The 26,730-nt window shown below is 53.5% G+C and overlaps 8 protein-coding genes across 8 annotated transcripts; 5 read left to right on the forward strand and 3 right to left on the reverse strand.

Annotated features, from left to right (window-relative positions):
- Nucleotides 1-1,824: 1,824 nt before the first annotated feature.
- NCS54_00163200 (Hypothetical protein) lies at nt 1,825-3,058 on the forward strand (the record flags this gene model as incomplete). Its single annotated transcript, XM_053147254.1, has 3 exons — nt 1,825-2,064; nt 2,104-2,242; nt 2,301-3,058. The coding sequence occupies 3 exons, from the start codon at nt 1,825-1,827 to the stop codon at nt 3,056-3,058; spliced, it is 1,137 nt and encodes a 378-aa protein (XP_053003229.1).
- A 1,908-nt stretch (nt 3,059-4,966) lies between these two features.
- On the forward strand, nt 4,967-5,606 carry NCS54_00163300 (Hypothetical protein; the record flags this gene model as incomplete). The annotated part of the gene is made up of 3 exons (XM_053147255.1): nt 4,967-5,145; nt 5,188-5,320; nt 5,367-5,606. 3 exons carry the CDS (start codon nt 4,967-4,969, stop codon nt 5,604-5,606), a joined length of 552 nt encoding a protein of 183 aa, XP_053003230.1.
- Nucleotides 5,607-7,205: 1,599 nt separating this feature from the next.
- On the forward strand, nt 7,206-12,300 carry NCS54_00163400 (Hypothetical protein; the record flags this gene model as incomplete). Its single annotated transcript, XM_053147256.1, has 3 exons — nt 7,206-9,300; nt 9,349-10,768; nt 10,818-12,300. The coding sequence occupies 3 exons, from the start codon at nt 7,206-7,208 to the stop codon at nt 12,298-12,300; spliced, it is 4,998 nt and encodes a 1,665-aa protein (XP_053003231.1).
- Nucleotides 12,301-13,186: 886 nt separating this feature from the next.
- On the forward strand, nt 13,187-15,356 carry NCS54_00163500 (Metallophos domain-containing protein; the record flags this gene model as incomplete). The annotated part of the gene is made up of 2 exons (XM_053147257.1): nt 13,187-13,504; nt 13,587-15,356. 2 exons carry the CDS (start codon nt 13,187-13,189, stop codon nt 15,354-15,356), a joined length of 2,088 nt encoding a protein of 695 aa, XP_053003232.1.
- A 1,257-nt stretch (nt 15,357-16,613) lies between these two features.
- NCS54_00163600 (Hypothetical protein) lies at nt 16,614-18,920 on the reverse strand (the record flags this gene model as incomplete). The annotated part of the gene is made up of 1 exon (XM_053147258.1): nt 16,614-18,920. One exon carries the CDS (start codon nt 18,918-18,920, stop codon nt 16,614-16,616), a length of 2,307 nt encoding a protein of 768 aa, XP_053003233.1.
- A 3,876-nt stretch (nt 18,921-22,796) lies between these two features.
- On the reverse strand, nt 22,797-23,808 carry NCS54_00163700 (Hypothetical protein; the record flags this gene model as incomplete). The annotated part of the gene is made up of 2 exons (XM_053147259.1): nt 22,797-23,602; nt 23,652-23,808. The coding sequence occupies 2 exons, from the start codon at nt 23,806-23,808 to the stop codon at nt 22,797-22,799; spliced, it is 963 nt and encodes a 320-aa protein (XP_053003234.1).
- A 159-nt stretch (nt 23,809-23,967) lies between these two features.
- Nucleotides 23,968-24,312, reverse strand: NCS54_00163800 (Dolichyl-diphosphooligosaccharide-protein glycosyltransferase subunit OST5; the record flags this gene model as incomplete). Its single annotated transcript, XM_053147260.1, has 3 exons — nt 23,968-24,013; nt 24,065-24,119; nt 24,174-24,312. The coding sequence occupies 3 exons, from the start codon at nt 24,310-24,312 to the stop codon at nt 23,968-23,970; spliced, it is 240 nt and encodes a 79-aa protein (XP_053003235.1).
- Nucleotides 24,313-24,689: 377 nt separating this feature from the next.
- Nucleotides 24,690-26,000, forward strand: NCS54_00163900 (Histone acetyltransferase GCN5; the record flags this gene model as incomplete). The annotated part of the gene is made up of 3 exons (XM_053147261.1): nt 24,690-24,702; nt 24,764-24,888; nt 24,948-26,000. The coding sequence occupies 3 exons, from the start codon at nt 24,690-24,692 to the stop codon at nt 25,998-26,000; spliced, it is 1,191 nt and encodes a 396-aa protein (XP_053003236.1).
- Between the last annotated feature and the right edge of the window lie 730 nt (nt 26,001-26,730).

Genomic DNA, 26,730 nt, shown 5'->3' on the forward strand with positions numbered 1-26,730 from the left:
AAGATGAAGCAAAGGCAGAGCTTCTCCTCCTTCATCCCAGGGTTGTCAAACTCGTTTCATCCGACTTTGTTCAATTAGCCGAGGCCTCGCAGGGACAATCCTATCTTTGATACTCGGCTACGTTTCTTTCACGCCAGGCATTCTCAATTGATACACCACCAAGACCGGACTCTTTTCCCTTTTGATCCAAGGACACGGACATTGACAGGCCGTCACGAGGACCAATCTCACCTTTTCCCTTTATGCCGCGATAATGCGACCCGAGAGATTCCTCTATGCCAACAACAAGGTTGGCTCACTGCCTAGACTAGTCTTGGGGCCTCAGACGCTTGATGTAACTCGACTACAAGATGCAGCAGGATTCCCTGTCACGAGGATTCGCATCAGCATCAAGGCATGTGCCGCTCGCAAGAGTGAGCCCATGTCACGGAGAAGCGCTCACGGTTACCAGTTGCTGCGCCCATTTCGTGTTTCACGCGCTTCTTGTGCCTCATGCGCTGTCATGGCTTTCAAGTCATCCAACATGGTGACCCCCATCCTCGCCTCCACCTCCAAACGGCTCAACCCACGCTCTTTTGTTCCGGTCGTTCGTGCCTCGCACCATTTCGCATGCATACCGGAATCTAGACATTTCTTACCCCCCCCATAGCCGGAGATGCCGGCGGCACAACAGACAGTATCACGCCCGTCCATGTCGGCGTGGGGACAAGAGGACAAAAGGACGAAAGGAAAAAAGGTAGGCTGAAATACAAACGGCAAAGGCGGTTTCACACAATTGTCTGCGGCCAGTCAGCTGCCTTCTTCTGACCAACTTGTGCCAACTTGTGTCGACAGCCAACATTCGCTGCGTCACTCTCCCTTGAATGAGGCGTCAAGGGCGTCGATCCCAAGCTCAAAGCCAGCAATTAAGCCTCGAATTCACCCACTCAAGCAGCACCTGCACCATTCACAGCCGGCGCGGGTCAAGACAGGGCGGAATTCCCATGTTGGCCTATTGGTCTCCCTTGTCCCATATTGTCCCGCGAATCGAGTGACAACTGGTGCACACCCGCTGCATTACGTATTTTGCACCAGCGAGTGCTCCCAATGATCATCCACGTCCACGCTCTCATGCATGGCTCAGGCACTGGCTATGCCTTTCTGGAATGTCGACGCGTCTCAAACTCCATTCCATCCCACCCTCACAGCCCTTTGTGTCTTTGATTGAGCCCCTCAGGGACCATCTTCCGAGACCTGCACGATCAGCATGCTGACCAGGATTGGCATGCCGGGTCTTCACTTCATCTGGAGTTGGACTCCATACTACGTAGCAAGCACATGGCGCACTTATAATAGACTGCCATCGCCCATGGACAAAGAAGAGAAGCCCAGCACTCACCACACCACCTCGAGCTTCTTTGATCCCCTTGCCTAGAATTGCTGCCACAACTGCTTCTTTATTCTACTTGTCCAACCTCGCCGCCGCCATGGAGCCTGATACTCGAACCAACAGTTCCTTTGAGAAGGATGTCTCCAAGACAAAGGAGACGACCCCCAAGAGCAAGAACCGAAGCAGCTCGCTCTTGATGATAAGCTCTGGCTTCACCTTTCTCGCGGCTCTCCCTCAGAGATCAACAACATCTTCATCTTTCAGATCTTCCTCGTTTCGATAAACTCATGACGCCAATGCGATCATCTTCTGTCACTCATTTTGTCTAAGCCCATTTGTCCAATCGTCACTTATACCCGTCATATGCTTCGCCAATTATCATCACAAACATCGCATCTGAGCAATCAAATTCGGAATAGGATATTCATTGGACTGTCATTATTGTACACCCCGAGATGAAGGAGCTCAGGTCGTTTTCTCCTAGCCGTCTTGCCCTCGATTTCAGTCTCGTTGGTCAAGACTTGCCAGACGAGTTCTATGAGAGCCACTTCAACACACTCTTAAAGAATGTTTACTCCCTCGTCCACAGGGTATTTTGTCTGAGGGACAATGCCCAGGCACCCAAAGTGTCCCCATGGTTGAGAGAGTACCCGAACGAGTTTCTCCAATACATCCAACTTGTTGCACATCCTGATGTACGGGCTGGGAGGTGGGGGAGGTTACTTACTGACAAGGCGGAGCGGACATGCCTTCTCACAGCCATCATTTTCAAGGTTCTCGAGACCAATGTTTTGTCGTGTTTGCTTTTTGGCGCCGATTCGGAGCATGAGAAGTTGCTGGACTCGTTCGATACTGCGCTCAGCGATGCAGAAGGTGTGTTGCGTGACAGTGACACCACATTCAGAGAACACCAAGCTGACATCAGCCATAGGATTCAAACGTACGAAGCTCCGAGCTCACATGAACAGGATGTATCTTATAGGACAGATTCCTCCTTGCTTTTGGAATAGGGTTGACGAACTCTGCGCCCAAACCTTGGCTCTCCTGCTACCGGCTTATGCCTACGCCGCAGAGTTCCAAGGCCATCAACCGACTCCCGTTCGCGAGCTGTACCAGGCCCTCCACGACGTGATTGCTTACGCGGGGTGGATCAATGTACACATAAGCATGGCACCAGCGATCTTTTCGTTCAACTGGGTCCAGCCAGGAGAGCCATTCAGTTTGAGCCAAATAAATCTCTGCCAGGAGGCTTACATATCTTCCAAGGCGGCGGCGCAGCGGCATCAAGAGCGACTTCGGAGGCGGAGACCAGACAGCCAGCGGGTGATGTCGAGGGCTCGTGTCAAAATCTCGGTCACGCCAGAAATTACTCGGGACAAGGACGTCTCAAAATCCATCGGGACACCAGGCACGACGTCCTGCAAGATATTGCAAGCCCACGTGGTATACTACGAGGGACTGCAGCTAGACTCAGACGAGAAAAGGGTATTCGTGAGTCTCCCCGAGTATATCCGCCGTCTGAGGGAACAAGTCTGCATGCCTCGGGGTGCAGCCATTGTCATCATGTTGCTCGTGTTGCTCTGTCTGTGGGTTTCCCTGACCCCTTCGGGACATCGAGTATGGGAGGGCACCCGGTCCTGGCTCTACCCACGGCCGAGCATAGTAGAACCAGACCCGACCAAAACTTGATGGAACGTGGGGTCCTGGTACTGAGCGTGGGGGGTTGCATGTTTATTTTCTTATGGATAGATCGGAATCGGCGGATTAATGGAGTTTGGGTATCATGAATAGAATGGTTTTAAGCGGATACCGCATCAAAATGATGGGCCGATGTTTCCCAACCTGCATCAACATGGATATTTTTTCGTGGTTGGAACGAGGTCATGCGAGCTAGGCAGTTGAGGCCACCCACGAAGATCTAAAGAAATGCACACCGGGTGAGCATGGGGGTTGGCGCCCATGCTCATGACACCTGGGATCTCAGGAAAACCTTGGGTCAAGTTCTTCCATGTTCGGAAGTCGCACCTGTATAGTCTCATTCCTGGAAGCGGAAAAACAACGGCGAAACATCAGGTTCGCCCCAGCTGATCGGCTTCCGTAGCTCAGTTGGTTAGAGCGTCGTACTAATACTTCAGTTTACACTGTAATATCGGTGATGCGAAGGTCTCAGGTTCAAGCCCTGGCGGGAGCAACCTCCCAGTGCCCATCAGCTTTCTTTTTGGCTTTCATACATTTTTTGTGATTTCTTTTTGTGGCTGTTAGAAGACTGTGATGATATCTGGAGTGTGAAGGAGGTACTTCACGTGGCGTGCCTTTGAGGTGGCTGTCAACCGGCATATGGCAGGAGCTCACGTCCATTGAGATAATCGTAACTGCCGTTGGGTGTGATTCCTGCATAGGTGGAGAAGTTCAGTAGGATCTGATAAGATATTACTAACACCGGCGTTAAGACGACGACATGTACGAGCTGTTGGTTGCTTCGACTTCCCCTCATTTCTGCAGGTTGTCGAGCGGTGGCTACCTGACTGACGCAGATTAACACCAGCTGCTCTCACTCACCTCAATGCCCAGCAGACAATCGACTCTGTGTGTACTTGGCAAACAACACTTGCGAGGCATCTACATGCCCACAACCCGCAGTACCGGTTCGGCATACTTGACAGCTCCAATTCTTGCAACTTTTGACGAGATCCGAGTCAAGAAGAGGAGACAAGGGACAATTCCACTGCCCCTCACTCATCCCGTGTTTCGTGGAGAGGATGCGGATCGTCCCTCGACGGCTGCATGCCTGCTGATGCTACTCTCCCATCGTGGGGGTCCAGTCAGATGTGGAGGGGGGAAGTTCTCAGTTACAGTGGATTTGATGTCGCAGATTCATCACGTCGAGGCGCGTGTCTCGGATCCCCCGCTCAGCTCATTCTTGCCCTTGTTCCGTCAAGTTTCCGCAGTACAGGCGGGGATTTTGTTCCGTCATCGTGGCAGTGAAGGACCCTGATCGATATGTGACTACACGGATATAGACGATGGGTTTCTTTGACGATTACTCAACTCGATGGAGAGAGTGGATGTTTGCGGCAGTTGTTTTACAAGATTCGTCATGGGTGTTGTTGAACCTTGTTCACCCGTGGTAGGATGGATGCTGGGGTTTACACAAGTGACAGAGTTGCGTCTTTAGAATAGGTTTGTAACGTCGGACACTTTAACCGTCAGAAGCGTTGAGCAATAGCTATGCCATTTTTTACTGATACACTGACTTCAATTAAGGCAGGCTCGCTCTCTAGCCGTCATCGTGTGCAAGGGAGCGGCTTCATCGCCACCAGGGCGTCATGAGGCCAACGTCCTTCCCGCTGCGGATCCTGTACCTGCCCCAGAGTGCGAAATGGCAGCATCGAAGAATTCGGTCCTTTGGCTAAGATCGAAGACACAGGAATCTGAATAAGAGACATATCCAGTGAATCGAGCGTCCATCTCCCGCTGGATCGATATACGAGCTTCAATGCCATGAACTCTGTTATAAAAGGCGACGTCGACATCGTAGTATTCCGACTTCATCAACCTATTCAACTCGACATCACCAAGTATTATCCATTCGACAAAATGTGCATCACAAAGCTCGCTCTCCTCGTTGCGGCCCTCGGGGCGTCAACCATTTCTGTGGCGCCGTCTCCGGAGAAGACATTCGACGACTTTGACGAGATCTCATCACTTTCAGACGATCTTAGGACTGCCATTGACCGTATGCCGGTCCTTGGATACGACGCCTCTAGCGTTCATGCGTGTTGAACTCGGCCCATGAATCAAGAAGTTATCGCTAAGAGGCAACAGGACCTATTTGCCGCGACTTTCAAACTGTACCAAGGTATCTCTGAGATTAACAAGGCAAACGTGGATGCCGAAGCGGGAGACTTTAGCGAGGATGAACAAAAAGAGATTTGCCGGTCACTGCACAGAGTATATATCTGAAAACTTCCGTCGTGGTGAACCTAACGTTTTCTAGACGAGATACACGCAGGGGAGCCTCATCATGCGGCTCGGTGACCAGGCCGAGCGCATTAGCCAATTCCCCCTCACCCCATCGATTGGCAATGCCATTGGCGCCTACGAGGAGGAGATGACCAAGTTTCAGGACGAACTCAACAGCAGGCTCGACAACTGCTCGGACGACCAGAATGAGCGCCTAGAAGAAGCCATCAAGACCGCGAAGGCTCAGTATGCTGCTACTGCGCCCAAGCCTTGATTGAGTTGACGGGGTGGGCATGGGCGTCGTCTTAACAGAAAGTTTATCGGCGACTGCGCAATACGAGCTGTGCCCTGCGGCAGGAGTCAAAACGGACCATCAATCAAACAAGCCGTTGACGGCCACGGGTGACCGCATGCAGTGATGGCTCAGTGGCTTTTTCAATAGAGGTGGTTGGGCATGATGTCAGCCCGACCCTTTGTAATTTGTGCAACGGAGTAATTAAATGACAAGCAAGGTTCGGCAATTGAAGAATTGCCTTTTTCTGTCCTCGCCTGGCCTCTTGACACGTTGTCACTGTTGCAGTGTCAAGTGAATGGATGCTGAGTGAATGTGTGAATGGACGGATGTCAGTCAAGACAGAGTTCGGCCGGGCCATCCCGTCCGCGCGCGCCAACGGTCTGGATGCATTAGGGGACTTGATCGGGAATATCAGCTGCCAAACATTGGCTCAGCTGTAACTGTCGTACATGAGGGCATGCAGCATGAGGTCGCATCCCCATTGTTTCCAGATTTGCCCTGCTACACCGTATCCGTACAATCGAGAATGAATTGGCCTCAAGTCCATTCGTCGTGACATTGTTGCAGTCGCTATCCGTTCCTTGCAGCCTCCCGCCTCCCGTCGTGCCCATGTCTTGCCTGAACTGGACCCGGGCCCGTTCCGTGGCTCCGCGTGCCAGCCACCCGCATTTTTGGGTCCCGGAGCGTAGCTAGAAGATGGTGACGCCGCCCCGCCCCCAGCCTGCTTGATTCTCAGCACAGCCTGGTCAGCCCAGCGATCCCCAGCCTGAAATCCAAGGAAAAGAAAAATTGCTTCTAGCCAGGCGAGTTTGAGACCCATGCTAGTGCCCATGGTTCCTTGGCTGATCTCTCTGATGCTACGTACTCGGTGTAAAGTGTATACATTTGTAGGAGGAAACGCCGAGGGTTTGCGACAGCCGAGCAATCCATGACCTCGAGGCTGGGAAAAAAGCCCATGATGAACCAGGGCCTCTTGCAGGGTGTGAACAGGTCCCCGTAGCAGCTCCTCGGCGGCAGAATGACCCCTGTAGCTTGGGCTTGGGGCGGTTCCCAGGCAGTTCCTGGTTGGTGTGAACCAGCTGTCGGCCCATGGAACGGCCTAGCTTCGATACATGGACCTCTTCCCTTCCCTCGTCAACCTCGTCCTTTTCTCTCCCCGACTCATCATCCTGAGACGCCAGGAAAAATTCTTTCATTCCCTCGGTCAGTCGGATCCATCGCCTCCGCCAACGCCGCCAGAACCTGCAAGGCATTGGCTAGTTAGCCCGGCAGCTCGCATGAGCCCTAGACGCCGCGCCCCGCTGTCCAGTCAAACTCCATCCACGACAGAGTCCATCTCTCGACTGCCTCCAGTATCCGTCCGTCCAAGCTAGCGCCTAAACCACCAAGCTTCGCTCCCACAAGCAGACGGGACCAGAACCAGGCCTCAAGCCTAGTTACCCGCCTCCGACTGTGCGCACGCGCGAGCCGACGCCGCCATCTTCTCTCCATCCAATCTTTTTTTTTCTGCCTCTTGTCTCTCACGCGCCGTCCAATCAAGCTGCTAGCCCTGCTCTCGATACCCAGTAGTCAGCCTCAATGTCGACGCCATACTGGGGCCAACTGCCCGGCCCAAAGGTCGCCCAGGCCGGCCACGCACGCCGCAGGTCTGAGTCGGACGACTACACCTATAATGCTGACCGCAGATCTTCTTTCGACGTTCCCCCAGTTCGCAGATCAAATCGTGCTTCTATACAGACCCAGAACACCGAGGCTCCCTCCGAATCTACCTTTAGTCCACACGACTCGCCCTCTGCTGCAAGCTTTGCGCCTCAAGGACTAGCACCCAGACCGCCTTCCTACCGACAAGGACCTGGAGAGCCTTCCGATAGCAGAAGACCTCGCCGCCCAAGCCGCCAACAAGACGAGGAAGACGAAGACGGTGACTTGTCGCCCATCCTCCCAGCTGCCCCAGAGGTTCCTCGCGGTCCTCCCGTGAGCTATCGGCACCCCTACGGCAACGGAGGTCTTCCTTATACCTACACCGCAGCAGGCGCACCAGCACCACCACAACCGTACGGCAGCGTGTCCCTGCAGCCTGACGACATGGACAACGACGACTACCAAAAGTCCTCTCAGAGGGCCCGAGAATACCAGCAATCTGACCGAGCGCAAGCAGACCTCGCAAGGCGGGACTCCAGCGCCAGCGCATACGACCAGATATCCAGGAGGGCAACCACTGGCGGTAGCTCAGGACGTCACAAAAAGTACCTCGCAGACGACCGATCGCCCCTCCAAAGGCTTGAGCTGACGCTCGACAGCATCACCAAGGAGGAAAAACGCGCCCGAGTAGAAGCCGCCGAACGACGAGCCAGAGAAAGACAGGCATTGAGGGCCGGAAAGCAGCCCGCCGGCCAGCAACCACGGACCCATGAACGAAAACCATCTGTAGCCTACGGTGAGAGGCGTCCCTCAGCGGCTGCGGCTCCAATTGCCGTGGCGCAACGCCCAGCGCACAGAGAGGTATCCAGAGAAGTGCCCAGAGAAATTCACAGAGAGGCACCTAGAGAGACACCCAGAGACATCCCCCGCGACGCCCCAAGAGACTATTCCAGGGAAATTCCACAAGAAGCCCCAAGGGAAGCACCCAGAGAGACGTACCGCGAGCCGCCTCCCGAAGTTCCCGTTCAGAAGGAGAGCTCGAGTCGTCATCGAGGCCCTCTTACACAACACCCACCAGAGGAGGCGCAACATTATAGTTCCGGCGCACTACTGGAACCCGAGGAAGTTCACCCAGCACCTAGGCACGCGAAATTGGATTCCGGTATTCCTAAGCGCAACCTCAGCTTCCGAGAACGAGCTGCACGAGACCATGTTGCTCTCCCAGAGGCGGCGCAACCCCCTGCCTCAAGTGGGGGATTCTCTTTGACAAGAAGCGGCAGCAACAAACTAAAGAAGCAGCCTCCAGCAGATCACAGCTACCATCGCAGGGTGGCATCTGAAGCGCATGCTGCTCCTGTAGTAGCCCCCGTCTCGAAGCACCAACCCCCAGCCCATGATGACGAAGATGGCTACTATGAACCAGAAGACATTGTTCCAGTGACCCGACAGCCCACTAGCCGGTATAGACGGGATAAGGACCTCCCTCCTAACCCACCCGAGGCACGGAGGCCTTCTATGGACGTCAGACCAGACCGCCATCACATTCCCATGCCCGGCGATGACCAGCGCATCAGGAGACGTGTTACTGAACCCATCCCAAGGGCCGAGTACGCATCTGACGAGGAATACGCCCCACCGCCTACTCGTAGCAAGACCGTTAGCAAGAAGGAGGTGGATGATGGTGCTCACGCCGAGAACCAGGCGGCCGCACGCAGAAAGCATGAGAGGGTTGATAGCGACTACTCAGACGATGATTCACATTCTCACAAGATCTCAAACATGATCTTCAAGCCTCGCGAGGAGATGGCCCCTGGTGATGGCCTGTATCTGCCACCTCAATGGCTCGATGAGTGGAAGAAGGGCACCGTCGGCAGTCTCGCTGGGCCGCTCCTGGAAATCAAGGATGTCGCCCATGTTTCTGAGCCAGATGTGAACAAGGCCTGGTGGGAGCAGGATAACCGGACTAAGAGTCACGGTTATGCTGCTCGGCCACGAAAGGCTGAGGCCTTTGATGGCGAATATGACGAGAATGGTAACTTCACTTACTTCCGGCCACTGAACAATACTGACTCTGTCTTAGCTCCTACTCGATTCAAGCCCCCGTTGTTCCTCAAGTGTGGACCGCTGTTGAGATACTGCGGCATTCGACGGGAAAAGACCCCCAACAGGTCCCAGAGGGGTGGCCCTCTCTCAGAACGCGAGATGTGGCGAGGCAGTGTCATGATTGTCACAGAAGATGCCGACTCTTCCTATGAGATTGCGCCTACGCTTCGACTCTTTGTCCAAGACATTGAGCTGCTGCCCCCTCCTCCTCATCGTGTCAAGGGTGATCTGTCCCCTGAATACGTCGATCCCATTGCTGGCCACCCCAAGGTGGGCCGTAGAGGAGAAACCCTCTACGTGCGCCCCGTGGAGCATCTTGAGGAAGCAAAGGATCTGTCTCGTGACGAGACTGATGAGGGCCTCTTCGAGCAGAGCCGTAGCCCCCCTGACGTGCTCCCCCCTGATGGCGCCAAGGATCTTCCTGGGTCCTTTGCTAGCCGTAGAAAGCGCGTGGGTATCGACGGCGAGAAGGTTCAAAAGTACAAGGATGTCAGAGGATTCCGACTTCATGCCGAACGGGGATACACCTTCTGGCGGTTCAACATTGAGGTTGAGCTGCGCGAGAAGCAGCAACGGATCGCTTACCGCATCAACCGTGGACCTGCCACAGGCTTCTGGGTTCCTGCAGCGGGCGAGACCATGAACATGATGTTCTACAGCTGCAACGGCTTCAGCCTCAGTGTGAAGCCTGATGAGCTGAGCGGCCCTGACCCTATGTGGCGCGACGTGTTGAACAACCACCAGACGCGGCCGTTCCATCTCATGATTGGCGGTGGTGACCAGATCTATAACGATTGTGTCGCCGACGAATGTGAACTCTTCAAGGAGTGGCTCAGCATCAAGAACCCAGTTCACAAGCACACTACTGCCTTCACGTCTGAGATGCAAGATGAGATGGAGAAGTTTTACCTGGAGCGTTACTGCATGTGGTTCTCCCAGGGACTGTTTGGCCTTGCCAACTCGCAGATCCCAATGGTCAACATGTACGACGACCATGACATTTTTGATGGATATGGCTCCTATCCTCATCATGACATGAAGTCGCCCGTCTTTAGTGGTCTGGGAGCGGTTGCTTTCAAGTACTACATGCTGTTCCAGCACCAGTCCATCATGGATGAGACAGAGAGCTCTGAGCCGAGCTGGATCCTTGGTTCTGAGCCCGGTCCCTTTATTGGCGAGCTCGGCCGCAGTCTGTTCATGTCCGTGGGCTCAAGAGTGGCTCTGCTGGCTGTGGACTGCCGAATGGAAAGGACAGAGCATGACGTTATCTCGGATCAGACATGGGAGAAGATCATGAATCGTCTCTATGCCGAAGTGCGGCGTGGACAGGTTGAGCATCTGCTGGTGCTCCTGGGCATCCCCATTGCGTATCCCAGATTGGTTTGGCTCGAGAACATGTAAGTTGCCTGTGATGGCGCTGAATACCTGATACTAATAAGACAATAGTTTGACCTCGAGGCTTATGGACCCTGTCAAGGCCCTTGGACGGACTGGCATGTTTGGAAAGGCTCTGAACAACATTGACGGAGGAGTCGAGGTTCTGGATGATTTGAACGACCACTGGACCGCCAAGAACCACAAGCAGGAGCGAAGCGTTGTTATCGAAGACTTACAAGATCTCGCCATTGACAAGTCGCTCCGTGTCACCATTCTGAGCGGCGACGTCCATCTTGCAGCTGTTGGACAGTTCTACTCCAACCCCAAGCTGGGACTTGCCAAGCACAAGGACCCTCGATACATGCCCAACATCATCTCCTCGGCCATTGCCAACACACCGCCGCCTGACATGCTGGCCGATGTGCTGAACAAGAGGAACAAGGTGCACCACTTTGACAAGCAGACCGATGAGGATATGATTCCCATCTTCCAACAAGGAGTGGATGGAAAGCCGAGAAACAACAAGCACCTCCTCCCCCACCGAAACTGGTGTTCAATTCGCGAATGGGCACCAGGAAGCACACCACCCCCGACACCGCCTCTGTCGCCTGAGAGGACCCCGAGCCCCCCACCAGCCAAGCCCCAGGGAGGCGGTCTGTTCCGGAGACTGTCCTTGTCCAGGAGTAAGTCGACGGATACACCACCAGAGGTGTCAAGAGATTCGGTCCGCGGATCCCGGCCTCCAGTTACGCGAGGAGGTGGCGGTGGCCTGTTCCGCAGTCTATCACGCCGCAACTCAACCAACTCAGAGCGACCTCCCAAGGCCAAGCTCACGAGGTCTATGTCTGTTGGCGGCGGTCCAGCCGAGCCCAAGAAGGCAGGCTTCTTTAGCTTTGGTCGACGGCCTAGTCAGCGTCGCGCTGCTGATGATGGCGGCATCAACGGTACTTGGGGAGACGATGATAGATACGACGACGACGAGCAGTATTGGGATGAGTCTCCTCAACGAACGCGTCCTTCAGGTATCCGAGGTGGAGCAGCCTACGACGAGTATTCGGACGGCGACGACTCCTACTTCATGGCTCAACCTCGCCGCACGCAGACCATTGGATCGAGGGCCATGTCACACTCCCGCAACGATGTGAGCACCTTGCCTCCAACCCGTCCTTTCTACAGGACGCCAACAGGCCTATCCACAAAGCAGATGAAGGAGGCAGATAAGTATGCCGTTGACCTGGAGGGCGGCTTGGACATTTGCCTGAATGTCGAGATCAACCCCAAGGATCCGGCGGGCATCACCAAGACGTACCGACTGCTGGTGCCGAAGCTATTTTACGACTATAACGCCGATGATGATGATGAAGGAGGACAAGCCGCAGAGCCAGAGCTGGAGCCAGAAGCGGAGCCGGCGCCGGCGCCAGCACAGCCAAGCGGTTTCAAGAGGCTGTTGAGTTTCCGGAAGAAGGAGAAGAAGGAGCCTCCTCCTCCGCCGGAAGACGATGACTATAGTGATGAGGGCGATGACTATGATGATGACTATCGTCGAAGGTAGTCTGACCAGGATTGTTTTGACTTTTAATTTCTTTATGTGCATTCGCATATACATTGGCTTCCATGCCTCATATTTGGATGGCATTTGGACGGAGTTTAGGACTTGAGGCATCATATGCATGAGCATTTTGTAGCATCATAGCAGATGATTGGCATTGGGAAAAAAGGGCTATAAAGTTTTGGCTTGGATTTAATTGCATTCTCGTATGCATATGAATACGAACATGAGCGGTCTCTCTTGTTTCTTGAGATCATCGGCCGAGTTCCTGTTCCATCGCTCGTGCCCCTAAAGACGTGCAGTTTTGGGCGCTAGGCACCCCTGGATAGCGGGGTCGCAGCGCTAATCAAGCCCCCCGAGAGGCGCGCCATGCCCTGGAAATTCGCAGCCGCGGCCGGAGACAAAGTTTGACCAATCAGGGCTCGTCACGCGGCGCAGCAAAGCTCAAGGAAGGAACAACAAATCCACTTTTGACCGCCGTGGCCCGCCAGCTTTGAGTGGCTGCTGCGACTGAGGAGCTTCCTTCCTTGCTTCCAACTTGACAACAGGCGACAAAAACTGTCTTTGAAAACAAACTTTTCCTATTGACATTCTTTTACAAAACACGGTTTTGAATCACAATACGCGCGACATTTGCGACGACCACGGCGATTTTCGAATTGTGTGCGAAAACCGCGAGACGAGATACTCTTTGACGAGAATACCGCTGTGCTGTTGCTTCAAGGGGCTCTTGTTCCCCGGATCGTCGATCACTGGGCCGAGACGACAGCCTGCGACATTCTACAAACCACGACGTTTGAACACACGATATACGTACGGACTTAGAACACGAATACAGGCACAAGCTTGAGGAGGAGCCGCTCTGCCAGCGCAAGGGCATGGCGCCATCATGTCGGGTCGCCACTACCAGTATCGCCCCAGCCCCAAGATCAACTTCAACGACCTGTCGGTAGCCGAGGTGCTCTGGTTCAATGCAAAGCAGGTAGGCCACCAGGTAGGCCGGTGGGCCGTCGGTCCGTGGCGGAGGATGGCCATCGCGGCGGGCAGGAGGGTAGCGCACCAGGTGCGTCGCAACCTCACGTCTCGCCGGCTGCTAAGCTTCCCGCATTTGCTGGTCGTGTTTTGGGTCTTTGTGCTGCTCTATGGGGAGAGGTGGGTGTTTGATGGGAAGGTCGCTAACTGCGATTGGGATCATTGGGAGAAATGGGTAGGTTTACACCCAAGGAGGTCATCCGCGACGAGAAATGTGCGATTCGAGCTCAAGGAAAGGTCGACTAACAGCACTACAGCCGAAAGATGCGAAACCACACCACCTCGTCTTCGTTGCCGATCCTCAACTTATCGATCCGCATTCCTACCCTGGCCGACCATGGCCTCTAAACCCCCTGACGGTGCTCATAACCGACAACTACCTCAAGCGCGGCTATGGCGCGATGCAGCATCGGCTGCACCCTGACAGCGTATTCTTCCTCGGCGATCTATTCGACGGCGGCCGCGAGTGGAAGACGAGTAAGGGCAACTTTGTCGATCCGAAATGGGGACGGGGACGTTCCAAGGACGAGAAGAAATGGGTCCAGACATGGCATAACAAATACGGAGACGACTTTTGGCTGCAAGAGTATGAGCGGTTCGGGGATATTTTCCTCGACAGCTGGAACAAGGGCGGCGAGGTGCCTGGATCCTGGCAGCGTGGGCGAAAGCTTGTGGCCAGTCTTCCAGGTAATCATGACTTGGGTTTTGGCGCTCAGGTTCAGGTTCCAGTGCGGGATCGCTTCAGCGCATTCTTTGGCGATGTGAATCGCGTGGATGTTATCGGAAACCACACTATCGTGTCGGTCGATTCGGTTTCTCTGAGCGCAGACACCTCCGAGTACAAGAACCAACATGACCTGCGCCCGATTTACGGCCCCGTTAACGAATTTCTGGAGGGTGTCAAGGTCACGAAGCGGAAGGCTGTGGAGGAGGAGTTGCGCCATTGGCATGATCTTGAGGGAGGACTGCATTACCCGCATGATGTCGAGGAGCTGGACAAGTCGAATCCTACCTGGGGTCGTGCTACTGATGCTGAGGCGGCTTCTCAGGGACCCGACTTTCCTACGATTCTTCTTACTCACGTCCCATTGTATCGTGCGCCCGGTACCCCTTGCGGGCCGAAGCGCGAGCATTGGCCGCCAGCGAAGCCTCCTAAGGGGCAAAAGGGGCCTGTGATCCCTGACGAACCGAATGCTATCAGCGTCGTGGGAGGATACCAGTACCAGAATGTGCTCAACGAGGCTGATTCGGTCAAGTTGGTGAAGAGCATCGGCAACGTCAAGCACGTCTTTTCTGGAGACGACCACGACTACTGTGAAGTGGTGCATTCAGATGCGAAGGAGAACGTTCGCGAAATCACGGTCAAGAGTATGAGCATGGCCATGGGCGTGCCCACGCCGGGTTTCCTCATGGTTAGCTTGTATAACCCGGTTGATGCCAAGGGCAAGCCTCTTCCAGGAGCGCCAGAACAGACGATTCAGACGCACCTATGTCTTTTGCCCAACCAGTTCCATACCTATATGGAGTATATCGTCTTTCTTGTCGTCACCCTCGTCCTCCTCACCGTTCGGGCATTCCTCGTTCCCGCACTCTCACTCACACCTTTCGCCCTTGAGCCTGAGAAGCAATCCGCCTCAACCGTCCTACCTCTGTATAAGGACAAGATGGATCCTCCTGAGGCCTTTCCTTCGCGCACAACATCGTCGTCAGGCACGTCGGCGCACCATCTCCCCTCGCGGCTCTCCGCCGCAGCACCACGCAACGCCCGGAGCAAGTCTCCCGCGCCTTCAGCCTCGCCCCGGTGGCAAGCGCGGCGCGGAGCGGGCGGAGGCCGGAATGCCAAGCGTTGGGGATGGGGAGCCGACGGCGGGCCGCGGATCCATCTTGACACCAGTCTCTTTGACACGGGGACCCAGGAGAAGCGTGTTGGTGGTAGAAAGGCTCTCAGCGTGGTTGGACGCGAGCTGTGGACGACGACATGGCGTGTGGCATGGATGGCGGTGTTGTTCTGGGTTTATCTCAACTAAGTGGTCATGCATTGCATTCGCACACGTGTATTAGGATCATTATGTTTTTTTTCGTTGGGTTGCATTGGAAAAAGGGCGTGTTCTTTGTCCTCGTCTTGGCATGTAAGTAATCGCAGACATTTCTCGTACTGGGGAGAAAGAAAAAAAAAAGAGGGGGAAAGGAAGGGGGGTTGGGTAGAGCTGTTGTTTTTGACGGCCGACATGTCGCTCACGCCGAGCTGCTTTTTTTATATGTACATTTAATCAATAGAGAATAATTAAAAAGTCATGACTTGGGTTCATCGGATGGTGTTGCTACTCCTGAAATGTGTTAACAAGAGTGAATGAAAGTAGAGTATCTAAAGAACAACTTGAGCCCATACCTTTCGCCATCCTCAAGGCAACAATCCATCTTTCCAGAGAAATCATCTCCTCCTGCCAACACCAATTCTCTCATCCCTCGCCCTCCTAATCTCGCCCTCCCTCTCTCTCTCCTGCAAGACGCGATCCACGCCCTCCATATCCGCCTCCTGCTGCTGTTGCTGTGCCTGAGCTTGAGCGGCAGCCACCGCGGCAGCCCTTCTAGCCTGCTGCGCCGCGACGAGGGCTTCTCTTGCGCGCCGGTCCTCGTAGGCGGCTACGTCTTCGGATGTGATGGTGAGTGTTGTCGCTGGGCGGCGGAGCATCTTTGTGTGTTTCTGGGAATAGAAACAAAGGGGTATATGTTCTTTGGGATAGAGTTTGTGATGAAACGTGTGTTTTAGATGGGTACTCGTGTTGAATCTTCTTTTATGGCCTGATGTTGAAAAAGAATAGTGGTTGCTTCTGTTTATTTCAAGTTGTCGATACTGATGGGATGGATGTGAGTGAGTGAGTGAGTGAGTGTAAGATGGGACGGGATGGATGCAAGGTGGTTGTGAAGCTGAGATCGATAAACAAGAAGTGGGGCCGTCCTCTTCCCCACAGTTTGAAGTACGTACCTCACCACCAAACATCACTGAAGTTCATCATGACATGTCTAGAAACAACGTCATCATCAAACGTCGTCTTCTTTTCATTCGTCTATCTGCATTATATATCGTATCAACATGTCTGGCCATAAGGTCTCATGTCCCTTCCTCCTCTTCCTTCCTTGCTTCAAATGCTTTCAAGCGCCTCCTATGCGTTAGGTATCCGTAGATTCATCTCATGCAGACGTCAACCCTCCTCCAACAAAAAGGACACAAAGGTATCAATAATAAGTGACCAAAACCAAAAGAATGGACGCAAGTCAAACCCTCAAGGTGACGTGCTAAACCCAGAAGCACACACATATTCCGCCTCCCACCGCAAAAAGTCGCCCAGGTCGTGCCCCAGATTATATCCCATCGGTACCGTCTCCGTGGTAGTAGTATCGTCTTCGCCATCGGCCATATGAACCACGAGCGGCATCATCGGGCTCGGTGGTAAGCTTTCCACCGAGCTGTGCGACGAAGGGCGCTTGGGGCGACCTTCGCCCACCCATCGCTTTAGCCCTGTGCTGTTAAAGAACTTAGCCTTCTTGTCCATGTCCAGGGCGTCGCTGGGGGCCGGGGCGTTCCAGAACCCGGAAGGAAACTCAGCACCCACCGGGATCGGCAGGTCAATGTCCGTGTCGATGGTTGACGGCGTTGACGATACCGTGCTGCGGGACGAGGACCGCATCGACGGTACGTCCTCGGGCACCAGCGTTCCGTACGTCTCGAACCCGAACGATTCGAACCACGACGTGATCTCTTCGACCTGCTTCATGTCTTCTTCGTTGGACATGTCCTGCAGTAAGTCTCCAGCTCCTCCTAGAATCGCCATCTGGAAAGCTGTCCAGTCTAGCGTGTCGTCCACTGTCTTCATCCCTTTGACCATCTCGGACTTTGCAAATGTGATGGGACCATGACGGAATGAAGGTTTTGTGAGTGTGAATGGCGTGCTCTTGAGGTAAAAGAACTCGTCATTCTCTTCTGCCTTGAGGTCCGTCTTGTCAAGGCTTTGTCGGCTCGTCGACGGCTCCAGCTGCGTGTTATCAGGCGTCGTTACCATGACTTCAGGTATTGGTGGGAGCTTTCGTAAAGGCTCTACTCCGAATCGTGCAGGGTTCTTTGGTGGTAGTTGAGGTGTGACTGGGGCTTCCACAGCTTCCGTTTTATCCTTGACGCTCTTGATGGACTCATCACCCCCCATCGCCCCCTCTTGTTTCGAAAAGTTTTGGTTTCCTCTATCCAAATCAGGGGTCAGCGAGGGAGATGCTGTCCGAGCAGAGGCCGCAGAGTTCCCCACAGCGCTCGCTCCAATCCGAGATGCCAGTTCGTCGAGATGGAATGGTTCGACGTCTGTCTCGGAGTTATCTGATGCCATACTGCGGACCGAGTCGCTCGAGTATCGATGTTTCAGGCGTTCTTCGTCCAATTGCTGCGCTTCTTCCCTCTTCCTTCTTAGCGCCTCAATACGATCGGGTGTTAGCATCTCATCGGCCTCAATCCGCCTGAAACGCTGGCCCGTTAGAATGTCTGTCACATTCTCCGACAGGGTCCATCGTGGCGCTCGGATTGGTGATTTCGAGAAACGATGTCCACCTTGTTGGTGATGATTCTTCTTTCTTTGAGGTTTCTTCACTGAGGCCCGTCTGTCTGGTGATGACCGTGGGGACGGAGACGACGATGATTCCTCCCTCCATCTGGGATGCCTTGGGAAACCCGTCGGCAGAGGCATCGACTTTGAGTGTTTGTGAAGCGCAGGAAGTCCAGGTGGTGATGGTGGTGACGGCGGTGATGGGGGCGTGTGCAGCAGCGCAGAACCTTGCGAGGCATGTCGTGCATCTCGAAGTGCGGAGCCAACAGCTATGAAGGCTTCATCCGTCTCGCGGATCAGGCGGTCGACAGTGTCTGATGACTCGCCCGAGCTTTGACTGCCATATCTGCTGCGCGAGGTCAGGCTGTCGGTTGGCCCAACCTCATTGCGATCAGCGCTATGGTCAGACAAAGAAACAGTCGTTGGGACCCTCGGCGAATCTCTGTAGAGGTGTGCATCGCTACTGGCAGGACTGGGGCGCCCATTCCTGGAGCGAGGAGGTTGCGCGTACGGTCCATGCCGTGAGGAATGTGAGTGGGCTCGGCCGTGCTGTGCCTCTGCCAGACAAAGACCGGATGCAGCCCTTCTATTTGCGGGAACATTGCCCGTGAGAGCGCCAAGGGCAGCAGCTCGCTGTCCCTCACAGCTGCGAAGGGAGACTGTCGAGACGGACTGACTGCGGTGAGCCGGGGGGGGAGGCACTGGATGCGAGATGCGATGGACGCTGTGTATCCTTTGTATGGTGATTGGCGCCGCCGCGGGAGGCTTCTTCTTGGGGATGGGCAGCCGTGACTTTGTGGTCCTCGTCTTTCTTTGCGTCGACTTCTTGGCGCAGCAGGAACTCAGTTCCTCACACGAGTCGGTAAAATCGTTGTCGTCATTTCCATTTCCATTGTCATTGTCGTTGCCGTTGCCGTTGCCCTCGCGCTGCCTCTCCCTGGGCTGCTGCGACCGTTGGGGGGTTATAAGCCGTCGTATCAAGAAACCCGGACGGTTCAGCATGATGAATGGTCTGGCGCACAGCGCAGACGCCTGAAGAAGATGAAACGAACAAGAGGCCGAGAAAAGGTTTCACATGGCCCTGAAGTAAGGCAAGCGAGAGTAAAAAGGGAGGGGGAGTTGAAGTGAGTTTGTAGCACGACAAGGCCCGTCTTCCATGCAGTTCAGTTCCGAGTCGCCGGATTCGAAGCCTTGATCAGACGGCGACAGAGTTCAGCGGGCCCGGATACGGAAGCCAAACCAAAGCGAGTTGCGTCTGCAAGCAATTTGAATCACCATGATGATCTGGCGTAGGACAGGGCAAATCAAATACCTCGTGACGCATACGGTGCGACCATGTAGTCTCTCTGCATCTCGACCTTCTGTTACCCCGTTGCCGTGATGCCCACTGTATGCCGCTTGCGACCCATCATGGCATGTTGTTGGTCCAGATTCCAGATGCACGCCGGGATCAGTCCTGCTGTGCTGTGTTGGGTGGAGTGTGCAAGGCAATGTCCACCGCAAGCTGCAAGCAGGCAAACTGATGCTCACATATGCCCGGGTTCTTGGTAGTGCGCCCATTGGCTCAGACTCCATGTGGCTGATGCTATTCAGGCCCATCTACTCAGACCTTCGTATTCTTTGTGCGACGTTTCGAGCTCCACACCCAGCCCAGCCGTTCAGCACGTCGTTGGTTCATGTTCGAGGCCCAAAGATAGAAGATCCAGCATGGATAGGGTCGATACCCGGAGGCAATCTTGGACACCGGGTACGGGTACGACTCGAGGCCATGGCAGTCTATAGCGTGACAGTAGCGTCTTCTGGCCGGCTTCGGCAAGAGGAGCAAAGCAATGAGACACGGCAGGCTGCATCTCGAGGTCGTAAGAGGAAGATCCAACTGCCAGCCGCGTGGTGCGTCCTGCCAGGCTGTATCACCACCATCACCACCGGAACACTGCAGCTGCGAGAGCCCTGAGGCTGACGTTCAGGTCCCAGCCGTTCTGGGTGACCCAATTCCCAACCTTGCCCGTTGCGCTACCCAAAGGACCAATTCGATATATGACCCGTCGCTTCGAGCGGGCTGGTCCTGGCGACGGTTATCTACCGACGGCCCTGGAGCTGGCCTTGGGCTCTCCCGCGCGCACTGATGGCCAGAGCGAGGACTCGGCAGTCGATCCATGTTACTTGGTCGATCCATGTTGCTCGGATTCGGTCTCCTGCAGCAAACACCATGACCTGAGACGAGAAGGCTCTGCAAAGGCCCGTAAGACCAAATTCATACTGTCCTCGTCAGACATGTCCAAAAGGGCGCATTGGTGTAAGAAAGATTGATCCTTGTGCCGCACGAAGGAAGAAGTGAATAATGCCGAGTTTGCGCATGGAAGGAATCATAGTTGAAGTGTTCAAGTTGTACAAGATGCAATCCTGATCCTCATGTCAAGGTTGAATCGTCAGAAGGATGGGGCGTCAGCTGTTGAACGTGGCAGTGCGTGATACTGTGTTAGATGTCCTCAACACTGTGCACCTCGCTGGACAAATCCTGCGCATGTCACTACCAGACACTGAATTCTTGACGGAGTAATTTAGATATGAGACGTCTAGTATGTTCATATTGAGCTATTGGCCTATCAGTAAGCGCCATATAAAGATGGACATGACCTTGTATCATTGCCAGTTCACCAATGTCACAGCTAGCACTTACACATATGTATGTCACCAACGCTGGACAAATCAGCAGAAGACGTCCAATTACCAGTAAAGTGCAAGCTAGAATGGTTCTGACTTCTTTATTCCTTGCACTCATTTCATCATTTGCATAAAGATTCATTGCAAACCACGCCATCTTCCCGGGACCCAAGAACATCACAGCCCCTCCTCCCTGCACGCAACACTTGAACATATGTCGGCAGATGAATATATTACTCCCCTCTACCTCGGGCTGTACGCACTTTATCAAAGGTACCCATCCTCACCTGAACACCCATACCCGTTTCGACCAAAACACGCGAGAACTGCGTAGGAATCTGCGGCCGCGTCCGTCCCGCGCGGGGTCGGCGGGGACTCGTTCAAGGATGTCTCTTCGACAGTCGATACGAAGACATTCTAATTTTAGGTGTCTCGCTCAAAGTCAGGCTTGGTCCTTGTATAGGTTAGAAAACGTTGTATTTCACGTGGTGAGTGCGTGGTCTGTTGAGGTGGTTGTTGAGGGTCGAGTTTCTTGATATCTTCGGTAGATATTGCCAGGGACACTATAGCCATGTGTTCTTTCCCCTAAGTGCAATGGCTATGGGTCATTGGTAGGTGGGAATTACCATTTTTTATCGTGTATATTCGGTGTAGATAAAATTCATTGTTTCAGAATGAAGCGACAGGTCAACCGCAGGCTGCAGGGGTTGCTACTTTGCTCCAAACATGGCCAGTTGCAGCAGTTCTGACACATTTCGGTTCTAAGGTGTTCATACGAACTTGTTCGTATATACCATGCCGTAAATAGGCATTAGCAAGAGTAACCTTGTAATACCCAACCCGCATTGTTGGGTATAAGACATCGGCCCAGTTGTGTAGTTCGCATGCCCAAGTGAGGAACGGCCGTTAAAGTGATGCATGATCTGATTTCATTACTGCAAGCCCATATTTGCAATCAATGTGAAGCAAGTAACAGTAAACCATGTGCCTTATTAAGTATCTGCTCTCATATGCCTTGTCCGAGCCCTCATCTCCAGAATCCATCTCAATACCCCAACCTGTAACAAGGTCGTCCCAAATATTTCCAAATCGCATGCTGTATGTTCCATATATCGAGTCCAAACAAATTCTTCTTCCCTCCCTTGTGTCGTAATCATTCACTGTCGTTGTTGTGTTGCGTAAAGTATTTGCCGTCTCGTCTTGAAAGACGAGTCCTCATCCATCATCGTGCCTCGAGGCACCGCCCTTGTATGCGCGTCCCCTAATATTCACAGCCCCCGCCCCATACGGCTTTAAAGGGCCGAGTAGAGCTTTCTAGGCGGCCGTGGTGCCGTCATCCGAAGCAGTGACGATGCCGCCCGCTTCACCGCAAAACCCCTTCTCTCCTCCAGCAACGGCTCGAAGCCCTCGTCGGACTGTCTCGGGGCATCTTTGTTGCCAAACAAGCTCGTCGCCCATGACTTGACGGGTAGCATGAGGCAGCCGGGCCACGTCATTCTTCTGTGGTAGCTCCTGCTGGACGGACGTGTGTTGTGGGTTGAGGCGATGACAATCTTGATCTCCCGGGACTGGGTCATGTCGAACAATGGATAAAGAGATTGATGTTTAGTTGCTCTGCCAAGCGCCTTTGAGTCTCGGAATTGAAGTGATTGCGTTCTTGAGCGGCAGAGGTGTATAGTCCATCGTCGAGGGATTCGACCCCTTTTTCAATACCCCAGATTGAATCAGTTCCTGTCCTGTCCTGTTCTTGGCGTAGAGCACAATGAAAGAGTGAATTGCTCCTTCATTCCAATCGACGACGCCCCGGCCGATGAGTGAGCGTCAGTGTTCGCAAGTCTCAAATTCCTCCCGTTCAAATTCCAGCGGCTGATCAAGGGAGTCCATCGCAAAGCCATGGCGTCAGAAGAGACCTTCGAGGCCAGCAAACTCTCGTCGGCGGAGCACTAACGGGTGAGCTGCTGCCCTGACAAGGCTATTCGAGACCCTTGGGGCGCAAAGTCTATCTTGCAATGCAGCGGACTATTGCATCGTAGTGTTGTTAGCCAAGGCATTAAGCCCATCATGTGTGAATCATCCGATCGAATGTCACAGTTTGGGCTCAGGTATCAGGCTCCCGGGGTTGGTAAATCATCTAGGTGAAACATGAGGTTACCCGAGGATCATTGTCTTCCAAATCTACGTCAGATGTACCATGAAACATGCTTGTCCTCCCATCTAGCCTGCCTCCTCAGCGCTCTCTTCGTCATCGTCTTCATCATGCTGGATGAACGGGATGAACCGAAAGTCCAAGTAACTCTGCTTGCCACCCTCCATCTCGACCATGAATTGCAAGCTTAGTACTCCTTGTCCATCACCTCTGAGGCTGACCTTGGTTGCGATCCGCATCGCCTCTGATGAATTCTTGATAAAGTCAAACTTGTAACACTGCGACCATCGTTCTCGAATGCCCAGCGATTCAATGAGATCCCTTCCACGTGCAAAGTCCACGCCGGAGCTGCCGAGGTCACCTATACCAGCCAGCGAGAGGAAAGGCGTGGTTTTTGTGGCAGTGATTGTCAGTTTCGTAGGAGCCGTGGGAGAGATCTCAGCGAGTGAATCTAGGAGTGTTCGAGACTGCATGATCATCTTGAAGGCGAGGTCGTTACGATCAAAAGGAATTTCGTCAGGAATTTCCGGCAGATAGGTTGTCAATGATGCCGTAGTCTTGACTCCAGACTCTTCGATCGTGATCTTGAACGGATCTCCTTCTTCATTGTACAAGAGGGTGCAGGTTCCTGAAATCCCGAGGGTCTGGTTGCTGAACGCATCGGGGCGATAGTTTCGCAGATTACTGCGGTAAGGGTCCTGCTCAGCTTTCTGAGCGCGAGTGGCCACGTCGACGGCGCCAAAGATCTGGAGAACCTCGAGAATAGAGTTCAAAGAAAGTTGAAAGCTTGGTAGATCTGGAGGATCCGGGCCTTCCTGTGAAGGAACGTTGGCGGTAAACGATGAGAAAAGACCTTTGTCGAGGAATGCAACCCCTGCATCTTGTCAGTTCCGTTCCACGGGCGCAATCTCAGGTCGATTCACCTTGCATCACTCGCGCATGATCGGTCGAAAAACGGACACCTTCGTCTGTGATCTGAACGTGAACTCGAGGTGCAAAGTTGATGCACTTTAGGAGCTGATACAATGGCCTCGTCGATGTCGCAACAGCGCGGAAGATGGGCTGGGCTTCGGTTGTCATTTTGGAGATCTTGGAAGCCGCTGTTGGGACTGAAGGAAAGGTGTAGGAATTAGAAAATCAAAAACTGGCAGAAATGCAACGGGCGCGCGCAGCGGCGTCTCTCTTGTATGCTCCAACTATTGTACACGAAACCGACCGAACGGGGACTTTTGGGGTATCTCAGACGTAGACTCCGACAGCACAGAACATGTAGACAACTCCGAATCTACAAAAGTCAGCAAGACGATATGGCAATGGAGGGTCAGCAGGGGCGTACGCGATGGCGAGAGAAGCTGGAATGCCCAGAACAGGGACGTTGAGAAGTGATCGGTCTATCAAGCAGTCAGTGATATGGAACAGAGCAGAATTAATCGAGAAATGCCTACTCAGAGCGAAAACACCAGTGAGGACGAATCCGAGCAGAAGCAGCAGAAAGGCGACCCAGAACTGGCTTCCCTTGTTCACGGCAGGAAAGAAGGGACTGGTAGCAGCAGCTTGCCAGACCTCATGCAGCGAGGAATCCATAGGCTAGGATGTGGCGAAGAGGGCAAAGTCGGTATATGCGTTCGCTGAGCGGACGTTGAGCAATTGTTGGCGCTGCGTTGAATGGATTGGTATGGCCAGTAGGTGAAGTTGAGCTGCAGTTGCAGTGTGTTAGGAGAGGCTCTGGGGAAGCTTCACGAGCTTACGATGGCGCATCGTGGCCGATAGACCAAAAAGGCTTAGCGCACCAGTTCCCCTGACAGCTGGGCTGCTTGGAAGCCTCGAGAATGACATAAGCAGTGCACGGGCCATTTTGAAACGCGCCCATCCTCCGCCATCATGATGCCTCTCCAACTCCATCATACTCGCCTCTAACACCACACTTTGGTTGCAAGTATTGCGATTGAACCGCCACAGCCATGCCTGATGAGAGTAAGTCGCATTGAGAGTGCGATCACGATAAGCTAAAGATGTCTGACATGCTACTATTTAGACGGAAAGCGCAAGGCCGAGGAGGACCCGACCTCCCCTACCCCCTCCAAGCGCATAAAGCAAGATGACTCTGCCGAGCCTCCAGACAAGAAGGCAGCCATCAAACCTATCCCATTCCCAGAAAAGGTAGGTCTCCTATATGTAGTCAATACGCGCAAATTACTCATCACACCTCTGCCTCGTAGCCGGCTGTCATCGAAGAGCGTAATGGCGAGATCGAATTCCGAGTAGTCAACAACGACAACGAGCGCGAATCCCTCATAATTCTCACCGGTCTCAAGTGCATCTTCCAGAAGCAACTCCCAAAGATGCCCAAGGACTACATCGCCCGACTCGTCTACGACCGCACTCATCTGTCCATCGCCATTGTCAAGAAGCCTCTGGAAGTTGTTGGTGGCATCACGTACCGCCCATTCAAGGGTCGCCGCTTCGCCGAGATTGTCTTTTGCGCCATTAGTTCTGATCAGCAAGTTAAGGGCTACGGCGCGCACCTAATGTCTCATCTCAAGGATTACGTCAAGGCTACCAGCGACGTGATGCACTTCCTCACATACGCCGACAACTATGCTATTGGATACTTCAAGAAGCAGGGCTTCACCAAGGAGATCACTCTCGACAAGAAGGTCTGGATGGGTTATATCAAGGATTACGAGGGTGGAACCATCATGCAGTGTTCGATGCTGCCGCGGATTCGATACCTCGAGATGGGTCGCATGCTCCTTAAGCAGAAAGAATGCGTCCAAGCCAAGATCCGCGCCTACTCCAAATCACACAATGTTCACGCACCCCCCAAGGAATGGAAAAATGGAATTACCGAAATCAACCCTCTCGACATTCCCGCGATCCGAGCATCAGGCTGGTCTCCAGATATGGACGAGCTAGCCCGTCAGCCCCGCCACGGACCCAACTATAACCAGCTCCTCCATCTTCTCAACGACCTGCAGAACCACAACTCGGCTTGGCCCTTCCTGGTTCCCGTCAACCGAGACGATGTTGCCGATTACTACGACGTGATCAAGGAGCCTATGGACCTGAGCACCATGGAGAGCAAGCTCGAAGCCGACCAGTACCTCACGCCCGAGGACTTCATCAAGGACGCAAAACTCGTCTTTGACAACTGCCGCAAATACAACAACGAGAGCACGCCGTACGCAAAGTCGGCCAACAAGCTCGAGAAATTCATGTGGCAGCAGATCAAGGCCATTCCCGAGTGGTCCCATCTAGAGCCGGAGAGGTAGGACTTGCAATCGGCTGCTCAGCCAAGGAGGATCACAGTTCGCTTGATAAACACGCGAGCTTCCTCCAGAGGCCACGGGGAATAGGTACTAGATCTGCATTTGTTTGAGACCCGTGTTTTATTGTCCGATTTGAGGGTGGGTTTACGAGCGAGGCGTTTCAAGGTTCGAGATGTTTTCATGGGAGGTTGTACTATAGTCATCATCATATCCACCTTGTATACGGTGGCGTTGCAAGGAATTGATAGTTTCATGATCACGCTTTCTGTATATGTCCAAGTGCCACGCAACGTAGGATCTTGATATCATGTTGTCCATGTATAGTAGCGAAACGTGGTCCTTTTAGCTATACCCAGGTGTTGTCGGTGGTGTTATGATGCGCTGTCTTATGGCCAAGTCAACAACGACAATAACCCAACGGTGACGCTGCATGGTACAACGTGTAAGTAGCAAGACGAGCATGATCAAACACATTTACACATATGTAGCACTAGCACAAGGTTCATGCCAGGCATCCAGTATGAATCGAAATCCAACTTCGATTGGCGGCCATCTATCAAAAAGCCGAGTCTATGAGTCAAAGTGACCAGCACATGAGAACCCACAAACAGGAAAAGACGCAGCCTTGCAAAAAAGGAGAATATTGTCGCTATGTTTTTGCCAAATCCACCTACCTCAATAATCTAGCTTTGAGTTCCCCCGAGGCAAGTGTAATAAAACGCCCCGAGGAATA

The sequence above is a fragment of the Fusarium falciforme genome, chromosome 1, assembly GCF_026873545.1.
Source record: "Fusarium falciforme chromosome 1, complete sequence".
NCBI lineage: Eukaryota > Fungi > Ascomycota > Sordariomycetes > Hypocreales > Nectriaceae > Fusarium > Fusarium falciforme.